We start from the raw sequence: 14618 nt of genomic DNA, 5'->3' as shown, positions 1-14618 counted from the left end.
AAGAACTTTAAAACTTTGAACTCTCGTGTTTTCTCCTTGAGTTCCTCGCAGGCCCCCTCAAAGCCAGGAAGACGGTTTTCAGTCCTTCATGTTTTTTTCCTATTCTTTTGAGCTAAACCTTCTTTTCTCTCCAAGTTTCGTCCACAACGCACTTAGCTTGCTTTCTGCAATGATTATTCATGGTCTCTCCTCCATTCTGCTGCTTTTGAAAAATCACCACTTGTTTTGTTTCTTCAGTCGCTGAGTCTCTCGGGGAGATTTTGCCAGCCAGCTCCAGATCAGGGCGTGTGCCAATTAGCCATGTAACTGTGAGTCATAAGCCGGGAGGGAGTCAGTAACCCTTGCGCTTCACAGCACCGGCTTTCCCTGCTGCTTTAGGAACTGAATACAAAGCTGACAGCACACCCGCCCTGGGGGACTTATGGTCTCCATTGCAGGATGTGTAAACCACCCTGTTCCTAGCCAAGCAGAGCTCACACACACACACACACACACACACACACACACAGGGTTTCTGACTGAATACAAAGCTGACAGCACACCCGCCCTGGGGGACTTATAGTCTCCATTGCAGGATGTGTAAACCACCCTGTTCCTAGCCAAGCAGAGCTCACACACACACACACACACACACACACACACACACACAGGGTTTCTGGCTGACCTGGAACTCACTCTGTAGACCAGGCTGGTCTCAGAAATCCGCCTGCCTCTGCCTCCCAAGCGCTGGGATTACAGGCGTGCTCCACCACTTCCCGGCCTCCCTCTTCATTTCTTAGGTTTGCGCTGTTACTGTAGTATTGGCCCAGGGTTTGATGGATTTTTTTTTTTTTTGCTTTGTCTTGTTCTTTTGATGAGAAAGGTGTAGCCAGGTGAGGCATGGACTAATCTTCTTGCCTCTTCAGTGTTCCTACTTGACTTCGCCACCTCTGCTGGGAGATTGAGTAACTGATTAGTTAATTAGGGATAAGGTCTCACTCTCCCCCAGGTAGACCGGCTACTGTTGCACTCATGGCAAACTTCCTGCCTTAAGCTTCTAAATGCTGAGATCACAGGCATGTGCCACCTGCTGAGCCTTCCCCCTGGCCCTGGGCTTTTCCTGATTGGATACATCTTGGTAATTGGAATAGAGAGCTAGTTCTAAAGTTTCGAGATGTGGAGAGGTGGAGGACACGGTAGGGCTGCCGGGGGTCAGAAGTTTGTATATGATTGTGTCCGGCTGATTGTGAAGAGGGATTTATTTATTTATTTATTTATTTATTTATTGTCTTTTGAGACAGAATCTTACTATGTGTCCCTAGATGACCTGGAGTTCACTGTGTAGACCAGGCTGGGCTGAAACTCAGGGAAATTCAACTGTCTCTGCTTCCGTAATGCTGGGATTAAAGCATGTGCTACCAGGCCAGGCCCATTAGCTTTTTAAAACATCTGTGATTTTGTTATCGCATGTATACGTGTTACATTGTTTCAAAAGGACAGTCATCTTGGATAGTCTGTTCAAAATCTGATCTTATATTTCTAGGGTTTTTTTGGCGGGGGAAGGTAGCGGTCTCACCCTCTGTTCCAGGCTGGCCTTAAACTCAGGGCAGTCCTCCTGCATCAGCCTCTCAACTGCTGAATAAGCCATGGCCCAGCTAATGTTCCATAATTGTTATGTGCGGTGTTCGATTTATGAGAACCAAAGAGAACAAGAGAGAAAGTTCCATTTAATGATTATAGTTTGAAATTTTGGTGTGTGTCTTTTTTATTTGTTTTGTCTTTTGGCAGATATTTTTCCTCCTGTGCTAGGATTGAGCCTGGACCTCACACATTCTAAGTGTCCTCCTAATCAATACCTCTAGCCCTCTCTGGCTGGCCTTTGATGTCGTGTATGATTTATGCTTTTCTATTTCCATCTTTCTTAGGAAAACAGGCCATCATTTTCACAACTTCATTAGTTGGCAAGATCTAAGGGCAGCTGAACTTGTAAAGTCCTGGAATAATTCTCTCATAATGAAGGTAATTTTTTTTAATCGAATGGTGTTTTAATCTAATGGTGTCTCAACTTTAGATTTAATTGTAGAGTCCCCTACCTTTTATGTTTTAGGACATTAAGACTAAGAGAGTCAATCAGACACGTCCCCACACTGCCAAGTGTGCTGTTACTGAGGGAAAAGGTGAAGTTCCTCAGAGCGAGGCCTGTTGGTACTGGTGCTCAGTGTTGTTGGTACTGGTGCTCAGTGTTCTCAGTGTAGCTGATGTTGACTTCTTATGTTTGTTTTGTTTTGTTTTTTGAGACAGGGTTTCTCTGTGTAGCCCTGGCTGTCCTGGAGCTCGCTCTATAGACCAGGCTGGCCTCAAGCTCAGAGATCTCTCTGCCTCTGTCTCCTGAGTGCTGGGATTAAACGCCTGTGCCAGCACTGATCAGATGGTGACTTCTAAGGCCTTGTAATTAACTGCCTTCTCAGCTACTGTAGTGTTCTGAACGGGTGCGAGGGGTGTGTCTGGTAATCTTCACATCCAGGTGACATTTGTTGGTTCCAGGGATCGGAACTTCAGTTCTCTTGTGTGCACAAGCACTTTCCTGTCTGAGCCATTTCCTGTTTGTTTGCTTTCATGCAGGGTCTCCATGATAGCCTCCGACCTAGAGCTCTTTGAAATGGAGCCCAGGCTGACTTTGAGCTTGTGGTCCTAAGTGCTGAGGTTGACCTGTATGTACCACTATACTTGACTTCATGTCGTGTTTAAAAAAAATGTTTTAAAGATGCATTTGTTTTTATTTTACCTATGTGTATCTTGTCTGCATGTATACATGTGTACCACATGTGTGCGCAGTACCCACAGATATCAGAAGAAGGTGTTGGATCCCCCAGAGCTGGAGTTATGGAAGGTTGTGAGCCACCACGTGGGTGCTGGGACTGAACCCAGGTCTTCTGCAAGAGTGGCCAGTGCTCTCAGTCCCTGAGACGCCTCTCTAACCTCTGTTTTGTTCAATAAGAAACTAGTTGCTGGGCCATGGTGGTAGTGCACGCCTTTAATCCCGGCACTTGGGAGGCAGAGGCAGGCGGATTTCTGAGTTCGAGGCCAGCCTGGTCTGCAGAGTGAGTTCCAGGACAGCCAAGGCTACACAGAGAAAACCCTGTCTTGAAAAACCAAAAAAAAAAAAAAAAAAAAAAAACTAATTAACTAATTAAGTTGGACATGGTGACACACAATATTAATCCCAGTGTGGGGGAGGCAGAAACAGGTGGACCTCTGTGAGTTCAAGGCCAACCAGGACTACTCAATAATACCCTGTCTTTAAAAGGGGTGAGGGTGGAGAAAGAAAACCCAAGTACCATTAAATGTATTTTCTTAAAGATCTCTTTTGTTTTTAAAACAGCTACTGCATGGGGCCACCCGACTGCTTCATTTCTTCAGTAGAAATAAAGTAATGTTGTCCGTCAGTCGCTTCAATTTCACCACCCAGCATGTCACCTTAAGATTGATCTGGATTTTACAAAACCTGGCTGAGGTAAGAGATTGAGTGTGTAGAGAGGGGATCATGACTGTGGGGAAGAAAAATTTAAAGACTAAGAACAGTAATCCAGCCTTTTAGGGAAGCACCCAGCACTCCTGGGGTCGAAGACAGAGTCCTCCATTGGCTCCTGTGTTTAAAGTCTTTGTATTATCTCATAATACAAAGGGGATTGACAGTAAGTTTGAGGCTAACCTGGGCCACATCCGGGAGCTCTAACGATGAGATGACATTCTTACAGGGGAAGTATTGCGCAGCGCTGCCTTCACCTATCAGTCTTTTAGTGAGGGCGTGTGCTAGACAGGTACTCAACCTCTTGGGTGAGTCAGGCATGCTGCAGGGGGCTGAACGGGAGTTAGGCTCAGTCAGGTGAAAGCAAGGGTGATCAGGCTCTGCAGAGCGGGCGCTTCTCTTTGATTGCAGGCCCATTTTAGGGAGCACGGCATAACCTGGGCTTGCTGCACGGGGATCGATTCCTTCAGTCCCCTGCCAACAGCCAAACCTCCAAGATCTGGAGCCTGAGTGTTCTTTGTGTGTGTGTGTGTGTGGTTTTTTGGTATTTTTCGAGACAGGGTTTCTCTGTGTAGCCCTGGTTGTCCTGGAACTCACTCTGGAGACCAGGCTGGCCTAGAACTCAGAAATCCGCCTGCCTCTGCCTCCCAGAGTGCTGGGATTACAGGCGTGTGCCACTACCACCCGGCTGAGCCTGAGTGTTCTTAACCCAAAACAGTCCTGGCACATGTTCCAGCAGCTAATCGGTTGCTCTGTCATCCTCCCTGGCTCTTGCCTACAGCTAATCAGTTGCTCTGTCATCCTCCCTGGCTCCCACTGCAGGATGAGACTCCTAAGAAGCTGCTCTAGGGATAGGTCTTACCCGTGCTTCTGGTTAGTTGTCAGGGCAGCTATCTGTCCTGTGATAACAACCCTGATGGATCAGAACTGAGTACCTGCTCCTCCCACCTCCACCTCCAGCTGTGTGCTGTGCTCACTCTGGTGGCACACTTACTAACGCGGGAACAGTCTGAGGACATCAGTGAGCCCCTGGCATAAAGTCCACATGCAAATTCATGAAGCAGTCCAGTTTTTCTTTCAAATTGTATGTTGAACACATTTTAGAATTAAAAAAAAAATTAACTTAAGAATGCTAAATAAGAGCCAGGCAGTGGTGGCGCACGCCTGTAATCCCAGCACTCTTGGAGGCAGAGGCAGGTGGATTTCTGAGTTCGAGGCCAGCCTGGTCTACAGAGTGAGTTCCAGGACAGCCAGGGCTACACAGAGAAATCCTGTCTCCAAACCCCCCCCCCCCAAAAAAAAGAATGCTAAATAAGATATTACTGTAAGCCAGTGTGATAGTGTATACCTTTAGTCCCAGCATTTGGGAGGTAGAGGCAATCAGATCTCTGTGAGTTCAAGGCCAGCCTGGTCTACAAAGGGAGTTCCAAGATAGCCAAGGCTGTTACTCAGAGAAGCCCTATCTTGAGAAAGGAAGGAAAGAAGAGATAGGTAGATATATGGATAGATAGATAAATACTTGGTGCCAACTACTAGCCTCTGTGTACACATGTGCTGGAGACTGACTGCATGTGTACAAACGTGTATGCCACACATAGTAAATATAAATAGTAAGTGTGGAAGTCTAAGAGTGTGTGGAGGTCTGGGAGAGATGCGGTGACTGAGATAATAGCCACATGGGAGCTACCTACAGTGCACCACAGGATGAGGTGGAGATGGGCGGAGGGACAGGGTGAGGAGATGAGAACAGATGGGGTAAACCATGTGTCAGGGACTCATTATTTTTTGTCTATCCAGAATTCCAACTTTTGTATGATCAGATTTAAAGAGACTGATCACACACACACACATACACACACACACACACACACACCACATGCTTTGGTCTGGTGTTGGTGCTCTTTGGGGTAGCTGCTCGGTCCTCTTCAGACTATGTTATCTGTGCCACAGCTGTTCAGCTGGTAGAACTTGAACAAATAATCCTAGCTGGAGTCTGCTCAAACCTAATTATGGATTCTAATATTTGAATTTTATATAGTTTTGGTCATAAAAATATATGAGGTTTTTTTTTTTCAATATCATGATACAAATCCTTCCCTAGTTTTAAACCCACAATCTTGAGTTTATAGAGACTGTGAGGATTGGCATGGCAACTGTCTGAGTTCTGGTCAGCTGCTGAGATGACAAATACAACTGAAGGGTTTATTGCAGCTACAATTCCAGGTTCCAGTCCACCGAAGCAGAGAAGTCACAGTGGCAGGGGCTTGAGAGAGCTGGCCACACGGCATCCTTAGTGAGGGACAGAACAGGGGATCTGTGATGCTTGCCAGGTCTTAGCCCGATTTCTCTCTAGCTTTGATTTGATATTTATTTATTCATTCATTTAATCATTTGTTCATTCATTCATTTATTTATTGAGACAGGGTTTCTCTATGTAACCTTGGCTGTCTTGGGATTCTGTATAAACACCAGGCTGTTGTAGAAATCACAGAAATCCTCCTGCCTCCACCTCAGGCACTGGGATTGAAGGTGTGCACCACCATGCCTGGCACTTTTCTCTGTGTTTGTAGATGGACCCAAAGCCAGGGAACGGCAGAGCCCTCTTTAAGGTTCAGTCTTCCTACATCAGTCAACATAAGCAAGACATTTCCCCCACAGATAATTCTGGATTGTATTAAGTAGACTATTAAAACTATCACAGGATTCCCACAGGAGTCACAGGTGGTTGTGAGTGACTACCTTAGAAGTGCCTGATACAGCTGTTTCAGAAAGGTTTTTTTTTTTTAAGATTTATTTATTTTATATATGTGAGTGCAGTATAGCTGTCTTTAGATACATCAGAAGAGTGCATTGGATCCCATTACAGACGGTTGTGAGCCACCATGTGGTTGCTGGGATTTGAACTCCGGACCTCTGGTAGCGTGGTCAGTGCTCTTTTCTTTTTTTCTTTTTTCTTTTTTCTTTTGTTTTTTTATTTGGTTTTTTCAACCAACTATTAACTGTTAGACTATTAGGGTAACGTTTTCAAATAATAACGACTGTAACTTAGGTAAAACTCATTGTCTGTGAGACTGCCATTTTTTGAAGCTGCATTTACATTTTTCGCCATTAAAAAACGTAGAGGGACCTGAGAGCTAGCTCAGTGATCAGATGGACTTCCTGCTCCTGCAGAGGACCTGGGTTCAGTTCCCATCACCCACACCACACACCACACACCACACACCACTGCAGTATCATACAGCCATCTGTAATAGCTGATCCTAGCAATACAATACTCTCTTCCGGCCTCCACAGATAGATACCAGGCACATTTAAGTGTGGTGCACATACACATAGTCGAGCAAGTAAGCATCCGTCAACATAAAACAAAATTAGATCTTTAAAAATAGAGTAGAGCTGGAGATGGATTTAACTCAGATTGTTAAGTGTTTGCTTAGCTTGAGCAAGCCCTGGGCTCAGTCACCAGCCACACACAGAAGGGAGTGGGGGAGCAGGACGGTAATTAACATTGTGATCAAAGGACTAATACTCCGGTTTGGGTCCCCACCTGCTTACAATCGGGCAACCATGCAGTGTTTATATGTAGAGGATCTGTAAAGCTCTCCACATTACCTGGAAGTTGCACATCCCCTGTGTGCTGCAATCATCAGGAGAGGGGAAGAAGGTGACGGCTTCTTAAAAAACTGTCTTAGCAAAATGATGACGCAAACACAAGCTGACAGGATTAGTCTTCTTCCTGTTGCTTTCCTGAGAACCTAGTTAGTACCCGAGCTCGCACAGCCTAAGTCCTTTGGAACTGATGCTTGGAAACCTTTTGTACTGGGAGCTTTTCCACTGCCCACCCAGCTGTGTGTGTGTGTGTGTGTGTGTGTGTGTGTGTGTGTGTGTGAGACTCTGTGTCCATGTATGAGTGTGTCTGTGTATTTCTCTGTGTGTGTGTCTGTGTGTGTCTATGTATGTCTGTGTGTATGTGTGTGTCTGTGTATTTCTCTGTGTGTGTGTCTGTGTGTATCCATGTATGAGTGTGTGTGTGTGTGTGTGTGTGTGTGTGTGTGTGTGTGTAGCCACGTGTGGGTGCCTGTGGAGGCCAGAAAAGCACATTGGATCCCACAGGAGTTACAGGTGGTTGTGAGTGCCTGATACAGCTGTTCCAAGAAGGTTTTTTTTTTTTAAAGATTTATTTATTTTATACATGTGAGTGCACTATAGCTGTCTTAGACACATCAGAAGAGTGCATTGGATCCCGTTACAGCTGGTTGTGAGCCACCATGTGCTTGCTGGGATTTGAACTCCGGACCTCTGATAGCGTAGTCAGTGCTCTTTTTTTTTTTTTTTTTTTTTTTTTTTTGGTTTTTTTCGAGACAGGGTTTCTCTGTATAGCCCTGGCTGTCCTGGAACTCACTCTGTAGACCAGGCTGGCCTCGAACTCAGAAATCTGCCTGCCTCTGCCTCCTAGAGTGCTGGGATTACAGGTGTGCGCCACCACCGCCGGGCTGTAGTCAGTGCTCTTAACCACTGAGTCATCTCTCCAGCCCCCAGGAAGTTCTTTTGACCACTGAATCATTTCTCTCTCCTTTTCCCTTCCACAGTTTTTAAGGTTAAAAACTGTTTTTGTAAGAATTTCAGACATGAGTATTATATTTAAATTATTTCTACCCCTCCCTCTCCACCCTCTGACTACTCTCTTTTCTTTTTCACTCCCTTTCAAATTCATTGCCTATTCTTTAATTATTATTAATAAATAGATACATATATATGTATATAAATGTAACATGCTAAATCACACATATACACATATATACATACACAGATATACACATATATTTATATTTACATTTAAGGCTCACCACTAGGGATTGGATAACCTATTAGGGACTCATGCTCGGAGAATACAGATTCTACTCTCAACAGCCAGCACCTATAGCTCTTCAACTGGCATGCGGCATTGCGAGATTTCCCCCATCCATGTTGGCATATAATGGTGCAGATATATATGCTGATCTTCTGGCCTCCGTGTTGTTGTGGGTTCATGGGTGCAGCTACCCTGCCATAGATAGAAGACACTACTCTGCAATAGATGTCTTAGTCCTCTGACCCCCTAAGGGTCCCCATCCCCTCTTCCACAACACAGGTAGGGGTTGTATTGCAAGTGTGTCAGATGGGGTAGCACACCCCCAGTCAGGGTTCTGTTGTAAGTGTATCAAATGGAGTTGTACACCTGTCAGCCCATTGTTCTCTGTATATTTTGACTAGGTAAGGGGGCATAACAGTTTTTAAAAGTAGGCAGTCCTTGGATTTAACTCTTAAGCCATAGTATGATATTACTTCTTTAAGTTGTATGATGTATTTACATATTTAAATCAATATATATATATACATATATATATATGCTTTGCTTTTTTAAACTAAAAAAGTAGTTTTTAAACTAAAGTTTTCAGTGAAGCACAGAGACAATAGGTAGCACTCCTTCCTAATTCCCATTCACTAATAATTAAGATCTTTTGGAATATATTCTACAAATGGTCTTTCTAGGTATATTTGTCAGTATTGAGATTACAGTATATCTGTATTTGTGTGTGTTTGTGTGTGTGTATGCACATGTGCGCGTTCGCCTGATATCATAGTCAGTTGTAGTTGACTAACCGTTCTTCTATTTTTAAGGTGAAAAAGGCAGTTGAAGAAGACAATTGTTGCTTTGGGACAATTGATACCTGGCTGTTATATAAGCTCACAAAAGGTAAAGGCGACCTCACAGACCTTCCAGTTAATCTGAGTAAGACCTCGGGGGCTCAGTATTGTATAAGAAAGAGTCGTAGTTACTTCCACTAGCGTTTTTCTTTCTTTCCACATTCTAAACACTCTGCTCTTTGCTACACTGGTAACCACACGCTGCAATAGAGCCAGGTATATTTTCATTCTGGGGGTGGGAGGAGAGGAAGATGGTTTAAAAATGTTGATGAAACCAAGACCTGGGGAACAGTCTTACTTTCAAAGAATGCTAAAGTAGACTTCCTGGTAAAATGGGGGGCTAGAAACAGTACCCCATGTGTGACAGTGAAAGAGTCAGAATAAGAAGAGACAGACTTTATTCCAAAAAGAGGAAGAGCTTCAGAAATCTACAAAGGAAACTAGAGGAAACTCAGAAGCGGGTGGAGACATGCATGGGGTGGGCAGAGGCTGAGCAGAGCTCGGGCCCCACAGCTCCCCGTGGGGTAGGGGAGCAGCGGCCATTTCCTCTGGCATTGTGTCATCCTAGGGACTGGGCCTTCAACAGCTGGCTGCTTAAGAAAATCCCCAGATAGAACTGAAGGGCCAGGCAAACCAGCACAGGGACAGGAGCGCCATTCTGAAGCAGGGTGACTCCTTCAGAAGACCAAAATGTCTCAATGATCGACAGGACACTTGAGGAGTCACGTGGGTAAAGTGTGCAGCGAAGATTTCAGGTTGATTGGTTAAAAATTCATGGGTGACACTAAGGGGAAAACAAACAGGCAGATTAATAACTCAAGGTTGGAAGGGAATGCCAATGTTGTAAAAGAAAACGTCGGCCATCTGATGACCGGATGGGGGGGAGTGCAGCACGAAGATTGATGTTCTGAACAACAAGCAGAAACACTGGAAATGGAAAACACAGTGAATCAAATGAAAAACACAGTGGAGAATTTCACCAATACAGTTGACCTACTCAAAGGAGAAATAGAAGGGATGGAGGGCCACACCCATGAACTATTACCTTCAGACACCAAGAAGGGAGAAAACGAACAGACGTGACCACAGCGTCTGAAAGACGCTAACATATCTATGAATTATAATGTGTTATAACATCATATAAGCATCCAAGCGATAGAAAAGACAAATACCAAAGAGTGTGATTGATCAGTGACATTATAGCAGAGTTTCCCAAGACAAAAAGAGATGGATATCCAATAGAAGGAGCATTTAGAATCTCAAGTAGATATTACCACAGAGGAACCTTTGATGACAGTCAGAATGCCAAGGCAAAAAGCGACCCTGAAGGCTGTTAGGAGAACATGCCATGTACATGTATAAAAGCAGAAACATCGGAAAGACATCAGTCCTCTGCCAACAACCAGCATGGAACCGTGCTTCCAAACCCTGGAAGGAATGATTGCCAACCAGAGCAAGCTGCCCACCAAAGATGTCTTTTACAGTTGACAGAGAAACAAAGTCTTTTCAAGGCCAGCCAGACGCAGCCAGACACAGGCAGTTCTGGACTCTCAAGCCCGCAATGCAGAAGATGCATCAAGGAATACTGTATGCAGAAGAGGAAGAAAGTCTCAATCGTAAGAATACGGGAAAGATACATTTTGTGAGCAGAATTGCTCAACAGCGGAGAATTAGGAACTACCATGGAACAGTAAACCAGCAAGGCCTTAATACTAATAGGGCAGGAAGAAGAGAACAAGAGTGTGACCATCTAGAAAAATGACCAGGAGTATTGTCGCCAGTGCCCATGGCAGTCAAAGGACAAGCTGCTGGAGTCATTCCCTCTCCTACCACGCGGGATGGGGTTGGGGACACAGGTTGTGAGGTGTGGTGGCAGGCACTTATACAAGCCATTTCAGCCTACAGTGACATTCTTCTCGGGACTAGAAAACAACAAACAGTCCTAGCTGGAGTTGGGGCTGCATTCCTGAAGTCCCTGCACTTCTGAAGCAGAGGCAGGTGGATCTCTGTGAGTTCAACACCAGCCTAGTCTACAGAGCGAGTTCTATCTCAGCTAGTGTTCCACAGTGAGATGTTGTCACCAAGCAAAATAAAGAGTGCCTTTAGTTGGAAGGCAGGGGCAGGGGGGCTTACACAGCAAGCTCTAGGACAGCCAGGACTATATAGAGAAACCCTGTCTCCAAAACCAAAACGGATTGTTTGGGTCTGGAGCGATGGCTGGAAGGTTACGAATACTTGCTCTTGCTTTTCCAAAGTAGCTGTGTTTGGTTCTCAGTACCTATCAGGTGGCTCACACAGTCTGAAAATCCAGCTCCAGGGATCCCACACCCTCGTCTGACCTTTATGGGCACCTACATACATGTGCACCTACATACATGTGCACAGAACATACAGATAAAAAGAAATATTTTTTTAAATGGATCTTATCATAAGGTGAAACTAAAACTTCTAAAAAATAGCATAGGCAAAATGCATCAGGTTATGTTATTGGCAGAGACGTTCCAGAAAGTGCCCTTTTAGCACAGGAATCATCTCAATAATTGGTGGATAGGATTGCTTGAGATTAAAAACTTCTGCACAGCAAAGGGATCAGTTGCTTAAGTGAAGAAACAACCTACAGAGAAGGGCAAATGATCTAACACAACCACCCCCACGTCATCCTAAAAATGGCTAATAATTACTTTTTAAAGTGTTCAGTATGTTAATTCTGAGGGAAATATAAATCGAAACTACTTTGAATCCCATCTCACCCAGATCAGAGTGGCTGTCCTCAAGAAGATAAAGGAAGCCAGGTATGGTGGCTCAGACTTTTAATCCCTGTATTTTGGAGGCAGATGCAGGTGAATCTTTGTGAACTCCAGGCTAGCCTTGTCCACATAGCAAGTTCCAGGATAGCCAGGGCAACAGAGAGAGACCTGGCTTCAAAGCACAACAAAAAAACAGAAACAAAGAGAAGACAAACGGCCGCAGATGCTAGGGGTGGTGTAGGGAGAGGGGCCCAACTCACCGCTGTTGCCAAGAACGGACACTTGTGCAGCCATGATGGAAATCAGTATGGAGGCTTCTCAACAAGTAAAAGGAGAATGCCCGTGTGACCTGGCTCTCCCACTCTGCTATACAACCTGGGGACTGTAAGCATGCCACAGAGATACCTACGCATCCATGTTTACTGCTGTACTGTACACACAGCCAAGAAAAAAAACCAGCCTAGAAGTTCACCACCGCACAAATCAGTAATGAGGAAATGTGGCGCATTCCCAAAATGCAGTTCTATTCATCTTTAAAAACAATGAACAGAGTCAAGACATTTGCAGGAACGTGAGTGGAACTGGAAAGCACGTGACGTGAGACAACCCAGAAAAGATACCACATTGTCTCTCATTTGCAGAACCTGTGTTTGAGTCAGTCAGTCAGTCTGTCTGTCTGTTTGTCTGTTGCTGCTGAGTCTGGGTCATTAAGCCAGAGGATCATGAGAGACTTTAGAGACTTTAGGGCATGGGGACAGGGTGATGGAATATATGCCCCATCAAGTCAAATGCAGTCTGTCTGCAGGAAGGAGGGAAGGTTAGATGGATAAGAGGACAGGGGAGAGACGATTCAGAGCAAAGTGCAGGGACGTATGAAATGCACTGTGTGTGCTAACTTGGGGGGGGGGGGAATGGAGAGGTGGATCAGCTGTTAACTGCCAAAGACCCTCATGTTAGTTCACAACCATGTCTAACTCCAGTTCCAGGGAATCCAGTGTCCTCTTCTGACTCCCAAAGGCACCAATACATTCAGGTCAAACACTAATACACATAAAATGAAGTGAATGAATCTAACTTTAAGATTTGAAAAAAATAAAATAGTGATAACACTGTGCTTGGATATACTTCAGGGTGTGTGTGTGTGTGTGTGTGTGTGTGTGTGTTGGGGTGGGTATCACCTAGCATCTCGATACCTCTTCCTTTAAAACTCAGGATCTAAGGTTATATCTGTAAAATTGTAACGTTCAGGGACTAGTAAGATGGCTTAACCTATCACAGTGTCTGCTGCCCTGAGCTTAGCCCCTAGAACCCACATTGCAGTGAGAGCTGGCTGTTGAAATTTGTCCTCTGGCCTCCATGCAGGTGTGTGTGTGTGTGTGTGTGTGTGTGTGTGTGTGTGTGTGTGTGTAAGGGGCAGGGTGAGAAGGCTCAGCAGGTGGAGGAAGGCACCAACTGCTAAGCCTAAGGACCAGATCTGATCCCTGGGACCCATGAGGTGGAAAGAGCACAAATTCTAGAAGTGGTCCTCTCATCTGCGCATGTGTGCTGTGAAAATACACATGCACACAATAATACACATGTGCGCACAAACACATAATTGTAATTTTGAAAAACCATAAATAAAATTCCAATCAAAATAAAACACCCCAAAGGTTTATAAAGATCTGATGGGTATTTTCCTGGAAACTTGAATGTTGCAAACATCCATTTTAGGATGAATTTGAAGATAGACAAAGGTCTAGATTATAAACCAAGGTTAGGCGATTTATATTTCCTGATAATAAATGTGTTATTTCTAATGTAAATTTAGGTTCTTCCTATGCCACGGATTATTCAAATGCCAGTACAACTGGATTTTTTGATCCATATGCGGTAAAGACTTTTCTCTTTTTTGAATCACCAGCTTCTCTGTAATGCAGGCTAGGTTCTTTTTACCTGATCGTAGTTGACAGCCCTTGTATATGTCTATTGCAAACAATGTGATGCTTTGAAATGTGGGCAGCGGTGGGAGGCAGGTCTGCTTGCATACCCTGACCCATACTCTCCTGCACAGATGCGCTGGAGCAGGCTCTTAACCACCATGGTTTCCCTACCCCTCTCTATCCTGCCTCCTGTGAAGGACACAAGGTAAATGGGCACTGGAAGCACCCCTGCACGGCTGCCTTCAAATCCTTTTTGCTTTGCTGGGAACAGGATTTTTTTATTTTACATGTTTCTGCATCCGTTCTATAACTTTATGGGTTATGGGAAAAGCAGTTTGCTGGATTTCAGGATGACTGTATCAGCTATAATTAACTCTCTCATCAATCTTATTTGAAGCTATAATTTTGGATCCGTGGATGAGGAGATATTTGGCGTGCCTATACCAGTTGTTGCCTTGGTAAGTAGAAGATACGAGGGTTGTAAAAACTGAACAAATGTGTATGGATAGTTGGGATTAGCATTGAGAGAAACAGAAGGTCTTTGGTAGAATAATGCCTGAGCCAGGGGTGGTGGCTCCCAGGTCACTCCCGGCAGTCCCTCAGGGGCACAGGAAGGCAGGTTTTGTGAGTTTGAGGGCCGCCTGGTCTACACAGCAGGTTCCAGGGCAGCCAGAGCTACACATTTAAGACCGTACTGTTGTTCTTAGTGTTAGACCATTTGCTACCAGGGTCTGTCTAGTCTCTCTTATTTTT

At 44.7% G+C, this 14618-nt stretch overlaps 1 protein-coding gene across 1 annotated transcript in view; it reads left to right on the top strand.

Annotated features, from left to right (window-relative positions):
• Positions 1 to 14618, top strand: part of Gk5 (glycerol kinase 5) — a 66235-nt gene that overhangs the window by 16425 nt on the left and 35192 nt on the right. The window contains exons 4-9 of the mRNA XM_052187621.1: positions 1905 to 1998; positions 3362 to 3493; positions 9170 to 9245; positions 13754 to 13815; positions 13997 to 14070; positions 14263 to 14323. Coding sequence (XP_052043581.1) covers positions 1905 to 1998; positions 3362 to 3493; positions 9170 to 9245; positions 13754 to 13815; positions 13997 to 14070; positions 14263 to 14323 — 499 coding nt within the window. The remainder of the gene's footprint in view (positions 1 to 1904; positions 1999 to 3361; positions 3494 to 9169; positions 9246 to 13753; positions 13816 to 13996; positions 14071 to 14262; positions 14324 to 14618) is intronic.

This window comes from Apodemus sylvaticus, chromosome 7, assembly GCF_947179515.1.
Source record: "Apodemus sylvaticus chromosome 7, mApoSyl1.1, whole genome shotgun sequence".
Lineage (NCBI taxonomy): Eukaryota > Metazoa > Chordata > Mammalia > Rodentia > Muridae > Apodemus > Apodemus sylvaticus.
Note: the sequence above shows the minus strand (reverse complement) of the source record. Positions and strands in the feature narration are given on the sequence as shown.